This window comes from Podarcis erhardii (genome assembly GCF_964252035.2).
Source record: "Podarcis erhardii genome assembly, chromosome: 7".
Classification (NCBI taxonomy): domain Eukaryota; kingdom Metazoa; phylum Chordata; class Lepidosauria; order Squamata; family Lacertidae; genus Podarcis; species Podarcis erhardii.
The window spans coordinates 14,812,585-14,828,942 of record NC_138511.1 but is presented as its reverse complement, the minus strand read 5'-3'; the positions used below and the strand labels follow the sequence as shown (position 1 = coordinate 14,828,942).

Genomic DNA, 16,358 nt, shown 5'->3' with positions numbered 1-16,358 from the left:
TTCAGCATCCTCCATCCCACGCCAAAGCTAAGCGCGGCGGCCTCCGTTGAAAATCTCCTTTAAAAGAGGATGAACTGAGGGACTGGGCTCTTTGGATTCGCTTCTTCTCCGCCTGTGTCAACATGATAGGGAGCCAGAGCCAGAGACTAAGCCATTATCCCCATCCACAGCAAGGCTGTTTAGGATTAAAGAGATGTTCATGCCTTATGGGACGGAACAAAATGTAACACTTAGTTCTATTTATACATAAATATATATACACCACCACCCTGGAATTTGAACATAGTCCTTTTTCTTATTGGCAAGGGTGGTCTTTTCGCAAGGGGTGGGGAGTGGGGGCAAGGAACGAGGAGAATTCTTGAGATGCCCGCTAATCCACATGGAAAGTCAAGAAGAATCCGCATCCTCTTCTCTTCGTGACATATGAGATACATGAAACTTAATTGCTGCCCACATATAGGCAATCACAACTCGGCTTTCTAACCCAGCTGGTCAACAAAATAACCTGTTGATTAACGGTCAGCACCTTTGGGGGCTCACTTGTTTCCTCCTTGCTTCCTTCCTCCCCCTTTTGTGCCATGTTTCTTAGACTGCATGCCTGAGGGCAGAGGGGCGTCTTTTATCTTTTCTTTTAAAATCATTCTGCAAGCCATTCTGGGAACTTGGGGGGGGGGGGGTCCAGAAAGGAGTGGGGCAAAAGTCCTTTAAATAAATAAAAAATGAAATTACTTGTTTTTGAGCTCCACGATGGCCTGCACTGTCCGGTTGTTGTAATAGAGGTTGATAGTCCGGACCATCTTGGTGCGTTTCAGGTCCCCAATCTTCACGGTCACTTTGCTGATGGTGTGGCTGCCAATGAGCTTCACCACCTGCTGGGTGGTGGTATAACGAGTGTCCACTTTGATGGAAGAAAGTTTGATGTACTGCAGAATAGGAGGAGGAGGAAGAGAAGGAGAGAAGCAGAGAAGCATCACTTACCTATAAACAAATTGGAGAAAGCACCCTACGCTCATCTTATTTATTTTACTTATTCATCTCCAAAAGTATCTGTATACTGCTCTGTCACATAAAAACACATCAAAGCGGTTTTTAAAAACGTAAGACAAAACTCAACAAAAACAAAAGGAAGTTAAAAAGCAACATCAGGAAGCTATGGAACAAACTCCCTCAGTTAAATACCTGGGCGAACGCTTTAGTGAAACCTTGTCTTGGAAGTGTCGTATGGAGGCAGCGAAAGTCAAAGCACAGAAAACCACAGGGGCATTGATGAAGTTCTGTTACAGTAAGGGAGGGCAGCTGATTGAACCTTCCCTAAAGGTTTTTGGCAGCAACGTGATTAGTCAAAAGCTCTACTATGGCACTGAAATCTGGGACTCTGATTTGAACTATAATGAAGTGTTGGAAATGGTACAGAATATAGTCAGACCTCGTTCTGCATCCACCTCTGCTTGTATCTGCTTGGGCGAACGTCCGTTGCAAACCCGGGAGTACTGGAACGGGTTACATCCGGGTTCGCCGCTCGCACGTGCGCAGAAGTGTTAAATCGCACTTCACACATGCGCAGATGCGGCGTTTTGACGTGCATCATTTTTGGCTTACGGATGGGCCTCCGGAACGGATCCCGTCCGCAAAACGAGGTTTGACTGTACTTCTTTTCAGAAGCTATACAGGCTGAAAAACAGGCATCAATTAAACCCTTGTGGATTCTCTGCATAGGACAAATGGAATAGAAGAGTTTTCAGCAGGCGTTTAAGAGTTGAGACAGAAGGCGCCTGCTGAATCTCTATTGGCAGAGCGTTGGACAGGACTCAGTCAAAGGCTTGGTTTCTTGTTGCTGTCAAATGAGCCTCACCAACTCAGGAGACGGCCCGGGACACTCCTGCAGATGATGTCAGTGACTGAGTTGGGATATGAGGGATCAGGTGAACCCTGAGGTAGCCTGGACCTAAGTTGTTCAGGCTTTGTAAATTAACCAAGAACCCTGGTGCAAATAAAAAAAATTAAGAAGGAATATGCTCATCCCTTTTATTTCCATTAGTTTATTATGTGCTTTGTGCTATCAGTCAGTTTCGACTCTGCATGCTGCACTCAAGTTTTGCAAAGCAGTTACTTCCATTTATCTTTCTGTATGTGATAAATAAAGAACACAAAGGGAAGTGCGTAGAAGGAGACTGAGCAAAGCTGTGCAAAATCGATACACCGATACCGTCAAGGCGGGACTGATGGTGAGGAGCAGCTACTTACGCAGAATGGAACTTCTGGGTTGTTGCAAACAAGGCAGGGGTCGCTCTCCAAATAGTAGCCGTCGAATTCCACCAGACCAGACAGCGTGCTGGAAGGGGAGGGATAAGGACATCTGAGAAATTTGCCCAGGCAAAGGAGGAGCCCTACCGGACTGGGAAATGATCTGTCAAGCCAAACAGCCCTGTTTGATGCAGTGGCCAATCAGATGCCTTCAGGAAGCCCTCGAGTAGTACATGAAAGCAACAGTCCCACCCTCACTTCCTGTTTGTTCCAAGCATCTGGTATACGAAGGTACACTGCTCTTGATCCTGGCAGATCCACTGAGCTGGCTGACAGTCACTGATAAGTCTTATCCCTTGACAGTCCTTTCTGAAAGCCCTGAACTGCACAAAGGGATCTTGTGTGATGTGGGTCTTAAGCAGTATGACATGACAGGAAAACAAGCATGTGGGTGGAGAACAAGACTGTTCTTCTGCAGGAAATGAAAATGGCTCAGTGAACAAGAAATAGCACCTCCCCCTCCCCAGTTCCAGCTGCCCTCCACTCCTGAGATGGGTTGCACCACAGCCCTGTACACATTAAGAAATATATGTATTTATTTTACACCAGAGACACTCACTTATAAATATTTGAGTTGGGATGGTTGGTCAGGATGTGGTTCTGCATCCGTAGGATCTCAACAGCTTTTTGGGAATATTCCTTTAACTGAAAGAAAGGTTTAACAAATAACTCACAAAGGGGATTCAGGAGTGAATATGAAGACCAAAACCAGAGTTGGTTATAGCGAGCTCCTAATTATCCACTCTCACTCTTTGCCATTTTGATATTTATTCTTCCGAGAATGATGACGATCCTTTGCCCATACCACATATGCCTTTAAATATATAGGGGCCTGCATTTCAACCACACGAAAGTCAAGAGATTTACACACCCTCTCCCTCCATCTTTGTAAGCAAGGAGCACCATCATTACAGTCCAAAGACACATTCCAGCCAGGCAACAGACCCAGGGAGAGCAGGTGTCATCAAGAATGAGGTCAAGGCAGAGTCCAGAGGGCCAAATACGGGGGTCCTGGAAGGCTGTATTTAGCCCCCAGGCCTGAGGAGCCCCCTGCCCTACAGAGAGACAGGTTTCTGTTCTAAAGCCTGCCTGGTCTAGATGGAGGCTAGAACTGGGCTTTCCTTTCTTCAGGAGTCCTTCCTTTGCACACACACCCGATGCAGCGGCTGCTCTTTCACATCCTTGAGGAATAAAGGAGGAGGACGACAGTGAGAGAAAGTCCTTTTGGCTGTCCCAATGAGGCACCCCTACCTTCTTCTCTGTCTGCTGCGTCTTCAGGGAGAAGTAGCCCAGGAGGTCCACAAACTGGGCAGCCTTCCGTCCGTAAGCAGGCAGCTCCGGCCAGATGGACCACATGAGATCTAGCAGCAGCTCCTGCTGGGACTTGTTTGAGTTTCTAAAGGGAAAGGGGGCGAGGAGGAGGGGGTTAACCCAGGGGCCCGCTCCCCACTGCGCACACAGCTGAAGGTCTTATCCCCCGGGCTGTTTATGCAGACCCATCCCTCCCTCTTGTGCCCTTCTTAGAAGCCCTTCAGCCATTTCAGACTGCTCATTCTCTACCTGTTCCACTATTTTTAAAAATAAGCAAACAAATAGGTAAAGGCCGCCACCTGTCTTGAAGTCTAGAACAACCCCACCTGGGTGCAAAGATCCTTGGGTGAGCACCTTCTCTCAGTCTCGCCAGCATCAGAGCCATGGCTAGTGGAGACACGAGAGAGAATTTTTTCTGGGGCTGCTCCCATATTGTGGGAATCTCTCCCAACAGAGGTCAGATAAGCTCCCTCCTTGTTATCATTCCTTCCTGTTCAGGGAGGCCTTTGGAAACTTAAGGTTCAGAAACGATGCTGATCACGGGGCTGCCGTCAGGGCAAAGTGCATTTCAATTGCATTCTGTTCTCAAAGTGGCCAGCTAGGTGCCGCAAAGGCACAAATGCCACAAGCAGGATACTGTGGTTTTAAACTAGTTTGCTTTTATTACTGTGTTGTTGTTGTTTTTAATGCAAGCTGCCAGTTTCACGACTCACCTGTAGATGTGGAGCGTCAGGCAGTGGGCCTGCCAGCGGACGGAGGACAAGTTGGACTCCAGCAGGAAGCAACGCAGGAACTGAATCAGGGTCTCCTTGTCAGCAAACTTATTCAGCTGGTTCACCAGGGCTGTGCACAGCTGGTCTTCCTGGCTGCCCGATGAACCTTCTCCTGGAAGATGGGGCATAGGAATAAAAAAGAGGAGGTAGCGATTGCTTAGGCAGGTGTATCGTTAGGCTACAGTTTGGGGTGGGGAAGAGAATGTAGAGCACCTGCTGCTTTGCATCCAGGTAGGGATAGGAATGTCCCGTCTGGAACCTTGAGGTGCTGCTGCCAGTCTGTGTAGACAATATAGAGCTAAATGGACCAGTGGTCTTACTTGGTATAAGGCAGCTTCATGCATTCCTGTGGCCACAGCTCAGTGGCAGAGTACCTGCTTTGCATGCAGAAGATCCGAGGTTCAACCCCCAAAGTCGTCTGCAGGCAGGGCTGGGAGAAAACCCTATTTGAAATCCTGGATGGCTGCTGCCAGTCAGTGTAGACAATACAAAGATGGGCCAACAGTTCAGGTCAGTAGAAGACAGCTTCCTATGTGTGTACAGCTCTTGGCAGCAGGTGAGCAGTCCGGTTCCTCTGCTGCCTGCATATTCTAGTTGAATGAACATACGAGGCTACTGGCTAACAAACATGGATCTATACTGAATGGAAGCTCCCTGTTCAGAAGGCAGGACTCCTCCAATTACACAATACAGGAGACAGAGGCTAGCTAGCAACATCCTGCCTTGTGTGCAAAAGCGGAGACAGAGGACTGGGCAGATCAGGTTTTTGCCCTGACCCTGTGAATTCTACCAGTTTCTTGACTGGCAGTTCTAGAAGCATTAGTCCACCCTCCCTCCCCCCCCCCAAACATCTGTAGGAACGTCACTGGTTGTTCCTAGAGCTGGCAAGTGTCATTAGATAGCAACGAGAAATTGAGCCTTTGGTGTCATTCTCACCATCTTCTGTACCATCTTCTGTACCTGGTGATAATTTAAAGAGCCAGCATAGTGCAGTAGTTAGCGACCTCAAGAGACTCACAGTCTTTCAGCCTAAGCCAAGTCTAACAGTGTTGTGAGGATAAAATCCTATGACTTCCTATGCCCTTTTAAAATGTGGTTGAGGGTGGGTGGGTTATTGGGTTGTTGTTTTTATTTTGATTATGTTTTGTGGTTTCATATTCTGATTTTGTTCTGTGAACTGCCCTGAGACCACCGGGTATAGGGCAGTATCTAAATTCAATAAATAAAAATAATAAATAAAATGCACAGGAACAGAACCATGTACACCACACCTGAGCTCCTTGGAGGAAAAATGGGATACAAATGGAAAAACGCAGACAGGCAACTAAGAATCTATCTTTCCATAACAGATAGCTGGTTTCTGGTTTTAAGGTTTTCGCATAGTTTTTGTTGTACAGTTTTGTGAATAATTGTTGTGAACTGATATAATTGTTGTAAAAAAAAAACTGCTCTAATTTTTAAATGAATGAGCATATTAATTTTTTTATAAAGTTGGCAGCAGGCCTAAAGACCTGCCTCTGTCAGGGGACTGCCATCGGAACAGGGGAGGGAGGCAGGGAGGCGTTTGGGATACAGAAAGCCTCCAACACTTCTGAGGAGCAGTTCCTCTTCCAGCGAGGGGAAAAGCAGCACCTCCAATGGAGAAGAGAGGGAAGGGGCCAGCCAAGGTGGGAAAGGGCTCGAAGATGCTGTTAAGAGCCCCAGCGCCTCACCTAGCCTGGGCTGGCCAGGAGGAATGCATGCCACTTCTGTCGCCCAGCTTGCACAGAGGCGTGAAACACAAAGAGGGGAGGTGGAGGTTTGGGGTGTCTAAGTTCTTAGAAGGTTCGTATAGTTAAAGCTGTGGTTTTCCCAGTAGTGATGTATGGAAGTGAGAGCTGGACCATAAAGAAGGCTGATCGCCGAAGAATTGATGCTTTTGAATTCTGGTGCTGGAGGAGACTCTTGAGAGTCCCATGGACTGCAAGAAGATCCAACCTCTCCATTCTTAAGGAAATCAGCCCTGAGTGCTCACTGGAAGGACAGATCCTGAAGCTGAGGCTCCAATACTTTGGCCCCCTCATGAGAAGAGAAGATTCCCTGGAAAAGACCCTGATGTTGGGAAAGATGGAGGGCACAAGGAGAAGGGGACGACAGAGGACGAGATGGTTGGACAGTGTTCTCGAAGCTACCAGCATGAGTTTGACCAAACTGCGGGAGGCAGTGGAAGACAGGAGTGCCTGGCGTGCTCTGGTACACGGGGTCACGAAGAGTCAGACATGACTAAACGACTAAACGACTAAACAACAACAACAACAACAAAGTTCAATGTTGGGGGGAAAGCCGGAAGAGGCTACTCCCGGATTCTGCAAGCGACTAAGACGGACATGAAACTTGTGTATCTGCACTGTAAATAGTTTGCACAATAAAACCTGTAAAAAACAGGTCGGAGTCCTGCCTGGTTACTCACGAGCAACCACCGCACAGCACCTGACAGCCTCTATCACACAACTACTCTTACCCTCTCGGTCTTTCTCTTTCTCTTCCTTCTTGCTCTTCTTAGTAGAGGATTTGCTCTGCCCGGCTGGCTGCCCAGAGGTCCCGGAGCCCGCAGGCGTCGAGGTTGACGCACCAGATGATCCGGAGGAAGATGCCGCCGAGAGGACTTTGCTGCCGCACAGGGCGCAGGAAAGGAGCTGCAGCAGGACGGGGGACACGCCCTCGTCGACCAGGAAGCTGACTTGCAGGAGGAAGTAGAGGACGGCTAGAGGAGGAAGAAAAAGGGACTGTCTCAACAAACAAGTCCTCTTGGCTTTCCCTATCAGAGCTCCCTCTTAAAAAGAAAACAGGCAGCAAAATCTAGCCGAATGGGATCACGGGAGCTTTGAGTACCAACCCATTCACTTTCGCCGCAGAACAAGTTTCTAGACCTCATTGGCAAAGAGAACAAAAACTTGGGATAAGGGGGAGGCATATTCTTCAGACAGTAGATTTGTCTGTTGGGTGGAAAGCAGGCAGCAGAGATCATCGCCTCCTGCAAGACTAAGACCCTCTGCGATTCTCCCTGATACGTCTATAACTAAAAACAAAGCCTACCCAGATATTTAGTGACGTGATTTTATTCTATTCTGTTGTTATTTTCAAAAGTCTTAATTTATTCTTAATTTTTACTGATAATCTTATTGTTTTATCTGTTTTGTAAACTGCTTTGGGTTTTGTTTTTTGTTTTTTTACAATCAAGCACTGTATAAAATTTATGAAAGAATTTTTTAAAAAACAATTCAGCCTTCCTTCCTCTTCAATCAAATCTCACTATTCAAAAGGGGAGGAATCTAGTTGATTAGATTGGTAGGTCTTTTCCCCCACCCCCATCCCCACACAATTCCACTCAAATCGCCTCCTGCCACCACACACCCTCACAGGAAAGCAACTCACAGTCATCCTTGATGCAGAACTTCTGCCAGTTCACTGTCCGCTGGGTGGCAATTTCCGCACAGGCTTTCAAATGCTCCATCTAAAACAGCACAGAAGGAAGCTCATTTATGACAGCCGCACACAATAACCAGGGAGGGAGGGGGGGTCTTCTGCTGTGTCTCTGCATGACTCACTGCTCTGGCTTTGCACCTCCGCTCTACTGGGCCTTTGCACTGATCCATGGTCAAAAGGACATGCACAGGCTTCCTTACCAAATTGATCAGCGTGTCGTACTGCAGAGCAGATCCCGAGCTGGCTGTGACCACGCTGGCCCTCAGGAAGATCCCTTGCTCCTCTAGCAGCTTCTTGATCCCCCGGACGTGGGAATCTAGTGTGTGCAGGTCGCGCAGCTGGCGATACTTCTCCTTGGAGCCGCAGATGAAGAGCAGGAGCTTGCGAACCTGGCGCCTCACAAAGGGCGTCTGCTGGATCATCAGGTACTGGGTGGGGGGGAGAGAGAAAAGGGTGCAGACTTTCCGTAAGAAAACCTATATAGTTGAAAGTGCTGCAAGTGCACAGGCACAAAGAGAAGAGTGAGGTTCTCAGGGCCCTTCTGTAATAACAGTAACAGAACTGCGCTGCCTGCTGATAACACAACAGAGAAGTCCAGAACCTACAGGATCCATCGCCCTCTCATCCAAGTGTTTTTCTTGGCAGCACTGAGGTCTAGAAATTTCCTTTCCAATGGAAGCAAACAGGCATCCCCTAAAGAATCTTCACTCCCATTTGGCCAGATTACAGTGGTACCTCTGGTTACGTACTTAGTTCGTTCCGGAGGTCCGTTCTTAACCTGAAACCGTTCTTAACCTGAAGCACCACTTTAGCTAATGGGGCCTCCTGCTGCGCCACCGGAGCACGATTTCTATTCTCATCCTGAAGCAAAGTTCTTAACCCGAGGTACTATTTCTGGGTTAGCGGAGTCTGTAACCTGAAGCGTATGTAACCCGAGGTACCACTGTATTACTATTATTATTATTTTATCTGATAAATAACAACAAACTATTTATTTGTGTTTTTGTCTTGTGTTTTTATCCTGTGAACTGCTCTGAGATCTTTTGATGAAGGATGGTATATAAATCTGAAGAAGAAGAAGAAGAAGAAGGAGAAGGAGAAGAAACCATCTTTACTCCAAGGAACCTTTTTTTAAAACCACTTCTGAAGTTTTTACAATCAAGCAACATATACATTTCATGAAATTAATATATATGAAATCAGGTGGTGTCCATGGTTTCCTTCTCTCCATTTATCATTATCGGCAGAGGTAGGTTAGAATGGCCCAAAAGGAGCTTGATGCCCGATTGGAGATTTGAATCCTGGTCTCTCAGGTTCTAGTTAGACATTCTTAACCATCACAACACAGGCTCTCTTACACAACCTGCTCTCACCAATCTACCCCACCGCACCTGCACTCACTTCTTCAAAGGAGGATCGTGTTTAGTGAAGTCAAGCCCTGCTTTTAGCATATAAACACAGACCAGGCTTTCTCCAACCTGCTGCACAACACTTGCCGGACTCCAACTCCCATCAGCGCCACTCAGAGCTATCATGATCAGAGAGGGCTGATCTGAGTTGTAGCTCAACATCTTCTAGTGGAAATGCACTTGGTTTCTGAAACCCTTTTTGCTCCTGTCTGGATTCCAGATCACCGGCTCAAACATGGTCTCTCTCAACATGAGGAGGACCCGCCAGGGTAACAGACAGCATCCTAAGGGTAGCTGGGAGGTGGTTCTCAGAAGGTGAAGATTCAAGGCTGCTTCCTCCGCCAAGGATTCAACCTTAGGCCTGCAATCTCCTGCCAACCTACCTCCGAGAGGAAGTAGAACCAGGAATGGTCAAAGACCGGTGGCGGGATGCGGGAGTTTGTGTCGGCGATCTTCTTGATTTGGTACGGCAACCGCAGCACCATCTCCGTCAAGAGTTGGGTGTAAGCTTCGAAGACGTCAGCGGCATGGCCCTGAAAGGTAGAAACGTTCGGAACAGAAGTTAATTTATGAAGCTGCCACATGCCGCTTGGCATAGCTGTCAACCATCCCTTATTTGGCGGAAAACTCCCTTATCCCAGCGCCGGTCCCGCTGCTGTCCCTTATTGATGATGTCCCTTAAATTTCCCGGGTTTCAAAGGAAGCAGCTCCTCTCCCTCCCTCCCTGCCGGCTAGGGAGGAGGGAGGCTCCAACTCTGTTGCTTGGCTGCCCGGCCCGCCCCCCTCTGGCCTCCTCTCACCAGCCTTAGCCCCCAGGAGCCCCTCCCCTCTGGGACTGAGGAGCCTTGAGAGGAGAGCGAGGGCAACCATAGAGAAAGCAGTTCAGAGAGAGGACGGGGAGTCGGAGGCGCAGGCAGGTGTTCCAAGGGCTAACCACAGAGGGGGAAAGCGGAGGAAGGACCGCAAGTGCTTCTCCCATAGATTTGTAGTGGTAGACTAGCATAGATGGTCTGATCTGCGGGTTTACTTCGGGTGCTATTCCCCCCTCCCTTCCTGATGGAACTGAGAGCTGCAGATGGAGCACGAGAGAAAAGATACAGAACTGCAGCAGCATCTTCGTAGCTTGGACTTTGTTTTGTGCGAAAAGAGGTGGCTGCTTGTAGTTATTTAACTGCAGTGTTTCATCAGCTGGTGTCTTGAGCAGCAACCTCTGGAAACGAAGGGCTAAAAACCAGCGCTGCTCTCCCTATCTGGTCCCTTTTAACTTCATATTTCAGCTGGTTGACTAAAATCCCTTATTTTGGCTGCTGATCCCTTATTTTCGAGGCTGCTGGTCCCTTATTTTCAAATCTGTAAGTTGACAGCTATGCGTTTAGTGTAATACTGTCCCTTCCAACCGACACGGGAAGTTGCCTTGTACCAAGCCAGACCATCTGCAGGGGGCACCTGCAGCTGCCCAGGGATGGCAGGTGCCAGTGCCGGCACTGAAAGGGGACCTCTTGGTTATGTAAGCACATACTGATTTCTGGTTTTATAATGCACCCTGATTTTGAACCCGTTTTTGCTTCTAACTGTGAATCACGGAAGCGCTGTTAGTTTTGACAAAGCCCACTTGGTTGAATTTTGGTCCATTTGTGATGCACTTCCAAAAGCGACAACCGACTGAAAAGGCCTGGAAACTTTAATCAAAATCAAAAGCCAAGCACCGGTAAGAACACAGGAAGAGCCCTGATGGTAAAGGTAAAAAAGGTAAAGGACCCCTGGATGAGGGGCCAGACCTTACGCCAAAGAATAAACGGACATAAATCGGACATCAGGAATCACAAGACAGAGAAACCAGTAGGAGAACACTTCAATCTCCCAGGACATTCTATACAAGATCTCAAAGTAGCTGTTTTACTACAAAGGAATTTCAGAAATAGACTGGAAAGAGAAGCTGCTGAATTACAACTTATCACCAAACTCAAAACCATGGAAAAACCTGGTCTGAACAAAGACCTTGGATTCTTATCTCATTATACATGACAAAGCCATTTTTCACCTTTTCACCCCTTGCTTTTTCCTGTAAGACCTATTGCAGTCGTTAAGAGTCGTCAACAGGCTCATCACAGCTATCTGCCAATCACCCATTCCCACCACCCTTCTGAGTAATACCCCTCCCCACCTTCTCACTATATAGAAGGGTCTGGAAACTTCTGTTTCAGTGTATCTGAAGAAGTGTGCATGCACACGAAAGCTCATACCAAGAACTGACTTAGTTGGTCTTTAAGGTGCTACTGGAAGGAATTTGTTTTGTTTTGACTATGGCAGACCAACACGGCTACCTATCTGTAACTGGACCCCTGGATGGTTACGTCCAGTCAAAGGCGACTATGCGGTTGTGGCGCTCATCTCGCTTTCAGGCAGAGAAGGAGCCAGTGTTTGTCCACATACAGCTTTCCGGGTCATGTGGCCAGCCGGACTAGACCGCTTCTGGCACAAGGGGACACCGTGACCGAAACTAGAGCGCATGGAAACACCGTTGACGTTCCTGCTGTAGCAGTACCTGTTTATCTACTTGCACTGGCATGATTTCAAACTGCTAGGTTGGTAGGAGCAGGGGCAGAGCAATGGGAGCTCACCCCATCGCAGGGATTCGAACTGCTGACCTTCTGATTGGCAAGCCCAAGAGGCCAATGGCTCATCTAGCCCAGCATCCTCTACTTGCAGTAGCCAGCCAGATGTCTGTGGGCTTGGGAAGCCTGCAAGCAGGACCTGAGCACAAGAGCTCTTTCCTCTCCTGTGATTTTCAGCAACTGGCATGATACCTCTGACAGTGGAGGTAAAATGTAGCCACTGTAGGTAGTAGCTGCAGGTAGCCTTGCCCTCCTTCGTGAACTCGCATAATCCTCTTTTAAAGCCATGCAGTTGGTGGTCATCACAAGCAGGACCCGAGCTCGAAAGTGCTCTCCCCTGCAGTAGTTTCCAGCAACTGTTACTCAGAAGCATTACTGTCTCTGATGAGACTGGTGACTGGGGGCAGCCGCCGAGACCACATAACACCGGTCTTGAAAGACCTACTGTAATGGGGTTTGGGGTTGCTTGTGCGTAAGGCGCAAACTGCTCCAAGCTGAGTAGTTTGGTTAAAACTTTCCCCTGGCTGGACAGTCAGTACTCCGTGACTGTCTCAATCACTGGCAGAATCCGTCAGTGGGCGTTTCCTGAATTTCCTCCAACATAAAAGTTCTTTGACACCAAGTCGCCGCCTAGCTTCCCTGCGTGGAAGCTTTCTGCGCAGAGTGGGCGTCCCAAGGGGAGGTCCTGTGCTCTCCCCGCTGGTCTCGCTGGAACAGTCCCGGAGCCTTCCCTCCGAAGCTCCCTCAGCCTCCCCTTTCTCCCTGGCGTCATGTCTATTTCCTTCCCCAGCGGAAGCTCTCCCCCTCTCCTTGCTGGTTCCCTCTCCAGCGTCATTGGGGAGCCTTACCACCACCCTTGGCTCTGATGGCAGTTCCCTGACACCTACATTGGCTCCCAGTACGTTTCCGAGCACAACTCAAAGTGTTGGTGTTGACCTTTAAAGCCCTAAACGGCCTCAGCCCAGTATACCTGAAGGAGCGTCTCCACCCCCATCGTTCTGCCCAGAAGCTGAGGTCCAGCGCTGAGGGCCTTTTGGCGGTTCCCTCCCTAAGAGAAGTGAGGTTACAGGGAAGCAGGCAGAGGGCCTTCTTGGTAGTGGCGCCCACCCTGTGGAACGCCCTCCCACCAGATGTCAAGGAAATAAACAACTACCTGACATTTAGAAGACATCTGAAGGCAGCCCTGTTCAGGGAAGTTTTTAATATGTGACATTTTAATGTATTTTTAATCCTTGTTGGAAGCCGCCCAGAGTGGCTGGGGAAACCCAGGCAGATGGGCGGGGTACAAATAATAAATTATTATTATTATTATTATTATTATTATTATTATTATTATTATTATTATTAGAGGCAGAGCATAGATAATTTACCTCCCATCACTGTCTTGCTTTCAAATAAACAATTGCTTTACATCCTTCACCAGCTGTTTGGAACCTCTTGAGAAGAAGCAAAAGCAAATCAATTTGCAAGACATCAAGTACCCAAGCTGGGAGCTGGTGGGGAGAGTACACAACTCTCCCTTCCTTATAATATTTTCGTCCGAATATGGGTAATGGAGAGAGATCTCTCGAGGCAGAACTAAAGCTGTTAGCTGGAGGAAGCCACCCCTTCGTTTTACATCTGCTGCCCACCTCCGCGGATCAGAGTTCTAATCTGTGTTCAACGTGGCATCGCCGGGTAATCAAGAGAGCTGTTGCACGTTATATCCTCCCCAATCCTTAGCACAGCCTCTTTCTCCGGCTAATTTTTTTTTTTTTTTTTAAAGAAAAGAACACCTCTTGACTGACAAGAGTAATGTGAAAACAGCAGGTCCCCTTTGAGAGAAAGGAAAGAAAAGGCAAGAGCTTAAAACTGCACCAACCATCACCACAGGCCTTCAGAATCCCAACAGCTTCTATTCTTCCAGCAAAGAGCACCCTAATGTTTAATGCGGCTTATTCCATTATACTTTGCCGGGGCAGGAAATAAAAAATAAAGCTCCACCACCAGGCGCTGAGTATAAAAGGAGGCACCACGGCGGCTGCAGTGGCCGAGGAACTAAGCCGGCAAATCCACGTCATTCACAAGGGCTGCCAGGAGCCAGGAGGAGCCCTCTCCAGACAGTTATTGGAAATAAGCCTCCCCCTTCCTTCAGAGCTCACCTTAAGACCATGCCACACCTATTCAGTGTGTGTGTATGAGAGAGAGAGAAGGGGGGGATGTTGGGACAAGGCCAGGGACTGCGGGTGATACGCTCCCCACTCTTCCTTAGGACTCTGAACACCAATAAGAAGGTCTTAGTCAGGTTTTCAACACATCTGTGTGTGAAATCTCAGTTGGGAGGGAGCTCAACAGGTTTGGGCCCGCGGCACTGAGCGAACAGCTTTTGTATATTTTAAACCGTAAATACCTATTCAGTCATTGTACGTCTTTCAGCTTCTGTACAACTGACAGTGTTGCAACAGTTAGAAAAAAATAAAATAAAAGGGTGTCGGGTTGAAGATTTAAGTTACAGTGGTACCTCAGGTTAAGAACTTTATTCGTTCTGGATATCTGTTCTTAACCTGAAACTGTTCTTAACCTGAAGCACCACTTTAGCTAATGGGGCCTCCTGCTGCTGCCGTGCCGCCGGAGCACAATTTCTGTTCTTATCCTGAAGCAAAGTTCTTAACCCAAGGTAATATTTCTGGGTTAGCAGATTCTGTAACCTGAAGCGTATGTAACCCGAGGTACCACTGTATTTGATTTCCATTTTTCTGCCTGGTGTTTTTTTAGGTGGGGGGTGGAATTCCCCAGAATTATCCTTGGGAAAAATATGCCCGGGAACACGGTTAAGACTTTATTCTGCTCCCCTGTGGAAATGGGACAGGCTTGGACAGATGTGTCCAGTCTGCAGTGGCTGCTGGTGCTGGACCCACCAGTTCAATCCGCAGCTCACCTTGACATACTGGCGCAGGAAAAAGGGGCTCATGTCTGGTGGGGAGGAGGTGGTGTGAGGTTTCAGCAGCTGGCTGGTGGCCACAGGCTCCTCGTCATTCTGTTGGTTCTTCCAGTATTCCAGGAGGGATTTCAAGACATGCAGGCAGTAGTCCACCGCGCCAGAGCTCAGCAGGGCGGCTGCGGTGGCACTGGAGATCAGGGAAGAAGACTGAGAAGAGAGAGAGAGAGAGAGAGAGTTGAATCTTCACAGCTTATTTCCTCGTAGGTGTTTGCAGACCCGAGTGACAAATTTGGGGTTGAGTGAACCCACTCTAGCAGTCTGATTACTGACAGCTGGCCGCAGCTCAGTGGTACAGCCCACTGAGATCCCAGCTTCAATTGCCAACATCTCCTGGCAGGGCCAGGAATGTCCTCTCTGCTTGAAATTCTGGAGAGCCTCTGCCAGTCAGTGTAGACCAGGGGTAGGTAACCTAAGGCCCAGGGGCCGTATGCAGCCCAATCGCCTTCTCAATCCGGACCACGGACGGTCCGGGAATCAGCGTGTTTTTACATAGAGTAGAATGTGTGCTTTTATTTAAAATGCATCTCTGGGTTATTTGTGGGGCATAGGAATTAATTTTTTTTTCTTTTTCCAAAATATAGTCCAGCCCACCACATGGTCTGAGGGACGGTGGACCAGCCCACAGCTGAAAAAGGTTGCTGACCCGTGGTGTAGACCATGCTGGGCTGCATGGATCAAGGGCCTGACTCTATACAAAGCAGCTCCCTAACTATCTTAGGGACCTAGGAAGCTGCCTTTATACTGAAGGCGTGCCTTCACTGACTGCCAATGGCTCTCCAGGGTTCTCCTTTTTTTTTGCATATAAATTTTTTATTAAATTTTTCATAAAGTCTCCAATCATACAAATTTTCACATCACATATTTTAACTTATTGGACCTCCCTCAACTTCTCTGACAATCATTCGTAAATAAATCTCTGTCTTCACATTCCTTAATTTTAGTATCGCCTTTAAATACATTCTTTCTATCCTTATTTACATTCTTGCAATATTCCTTATTTTTTTCACAAAGCTTCTTTAAAACACACTAGCGTTGTGTCTTCCTCACATACCGTTTTCAAATATTCTCTAAATTTTCCCCAGTCCTCTAAAAACTTATGATCTCTCTGGAATCTAATTTTTCCAGTTAATTTTTCCAGTTCTGCATAGTCTGTTAGTTTTATTCTCCATTCTTCCAAAGTCGGTACATCTTCTTGTTTCCATTTTTGAGCCATCAATATCCTCGCTGCTGTTATTGCATACTGAAAAGGTTTACAGTCTCTCTTATTTATTTCCTTTCTAGTTATTCCCAGTAGGAAGGTTTCTGGTTTCTTTACAAAGCTATATTTCAGCATTTTCTTTAACTCATTATATATCATTTCCCAGAACCCCTTCACTTTCTTACATTCCCACCACATATGAATAAATATACCCTCTTTCTCTTTGCATTTCCAACATTTGTTACAAGTTTTGTACATTTTTGCTAATTTAGCTGGTGTCATATACCATCTGTATACCATTTT

The 16,358-nt window shown here is 47.5% G+C and overlaps 1 protein-coding gene and 1 long non-coding RNA gene across 2 annotated transcripts in view; one reads left to right on the top strand and one right to left on the bottom strand.

The window, feature by feature from the left end:
- UBR4 (ubiquitin protein ligase E3 component n-recognin 4) overlaps positions 1-16,358 on the bottom strand; it is a 144,811-nt gene that overhangs the window by 41,582 nt on the left and 86,871 nt on the right. The window contains exons 65-74 of the mRNA XM_081871457.1: positions 14,795-15,004; positions 9,646-9,795; positions 8,054-8,281; positions 7,803-7,881; positions 6,889-7,131; positions 4,329-4,500; positions 3,556-3,700; positions 2,864-2,949; positions 2,245-2,332; positions 730-923 (exon numbers count right to left, since the gene is read on the bottom strand). Of these exons, the coding sequence (XP_081727583.1) occupies positions 730-923; positions 2,245-2,332; positions 2,864-2,949; positions 3,556-3,700; positions 4,329-4,500; positions 6,889-7,131; positions 7,803-7,881; positions 8,054-8,281; positions 9,646-9,795; positions 14,795-15,004 (1,595 nt within the window). The remainder of the gene's footprint in view (positions 1-729; positions 924-2,244; positions 2,333-2,863; positions 2,950-3,555; positions 3,701-4,328; positions 4,501-6,888; positions 7,132-7,802; positions 7,882-8,053; positions 8,282-9,645; positions 9,796-14,794; positions 15,005-16,358) is intronic.
- The window catches only part of LOC309347039, a 123,249-nt gene that overhangs the window by 66,400 nt on the left and 40,491 nt on the right, over positions 1-16,358 (top strand). The gene's annotated exons all lie outside the window — the stretch shown is intronic.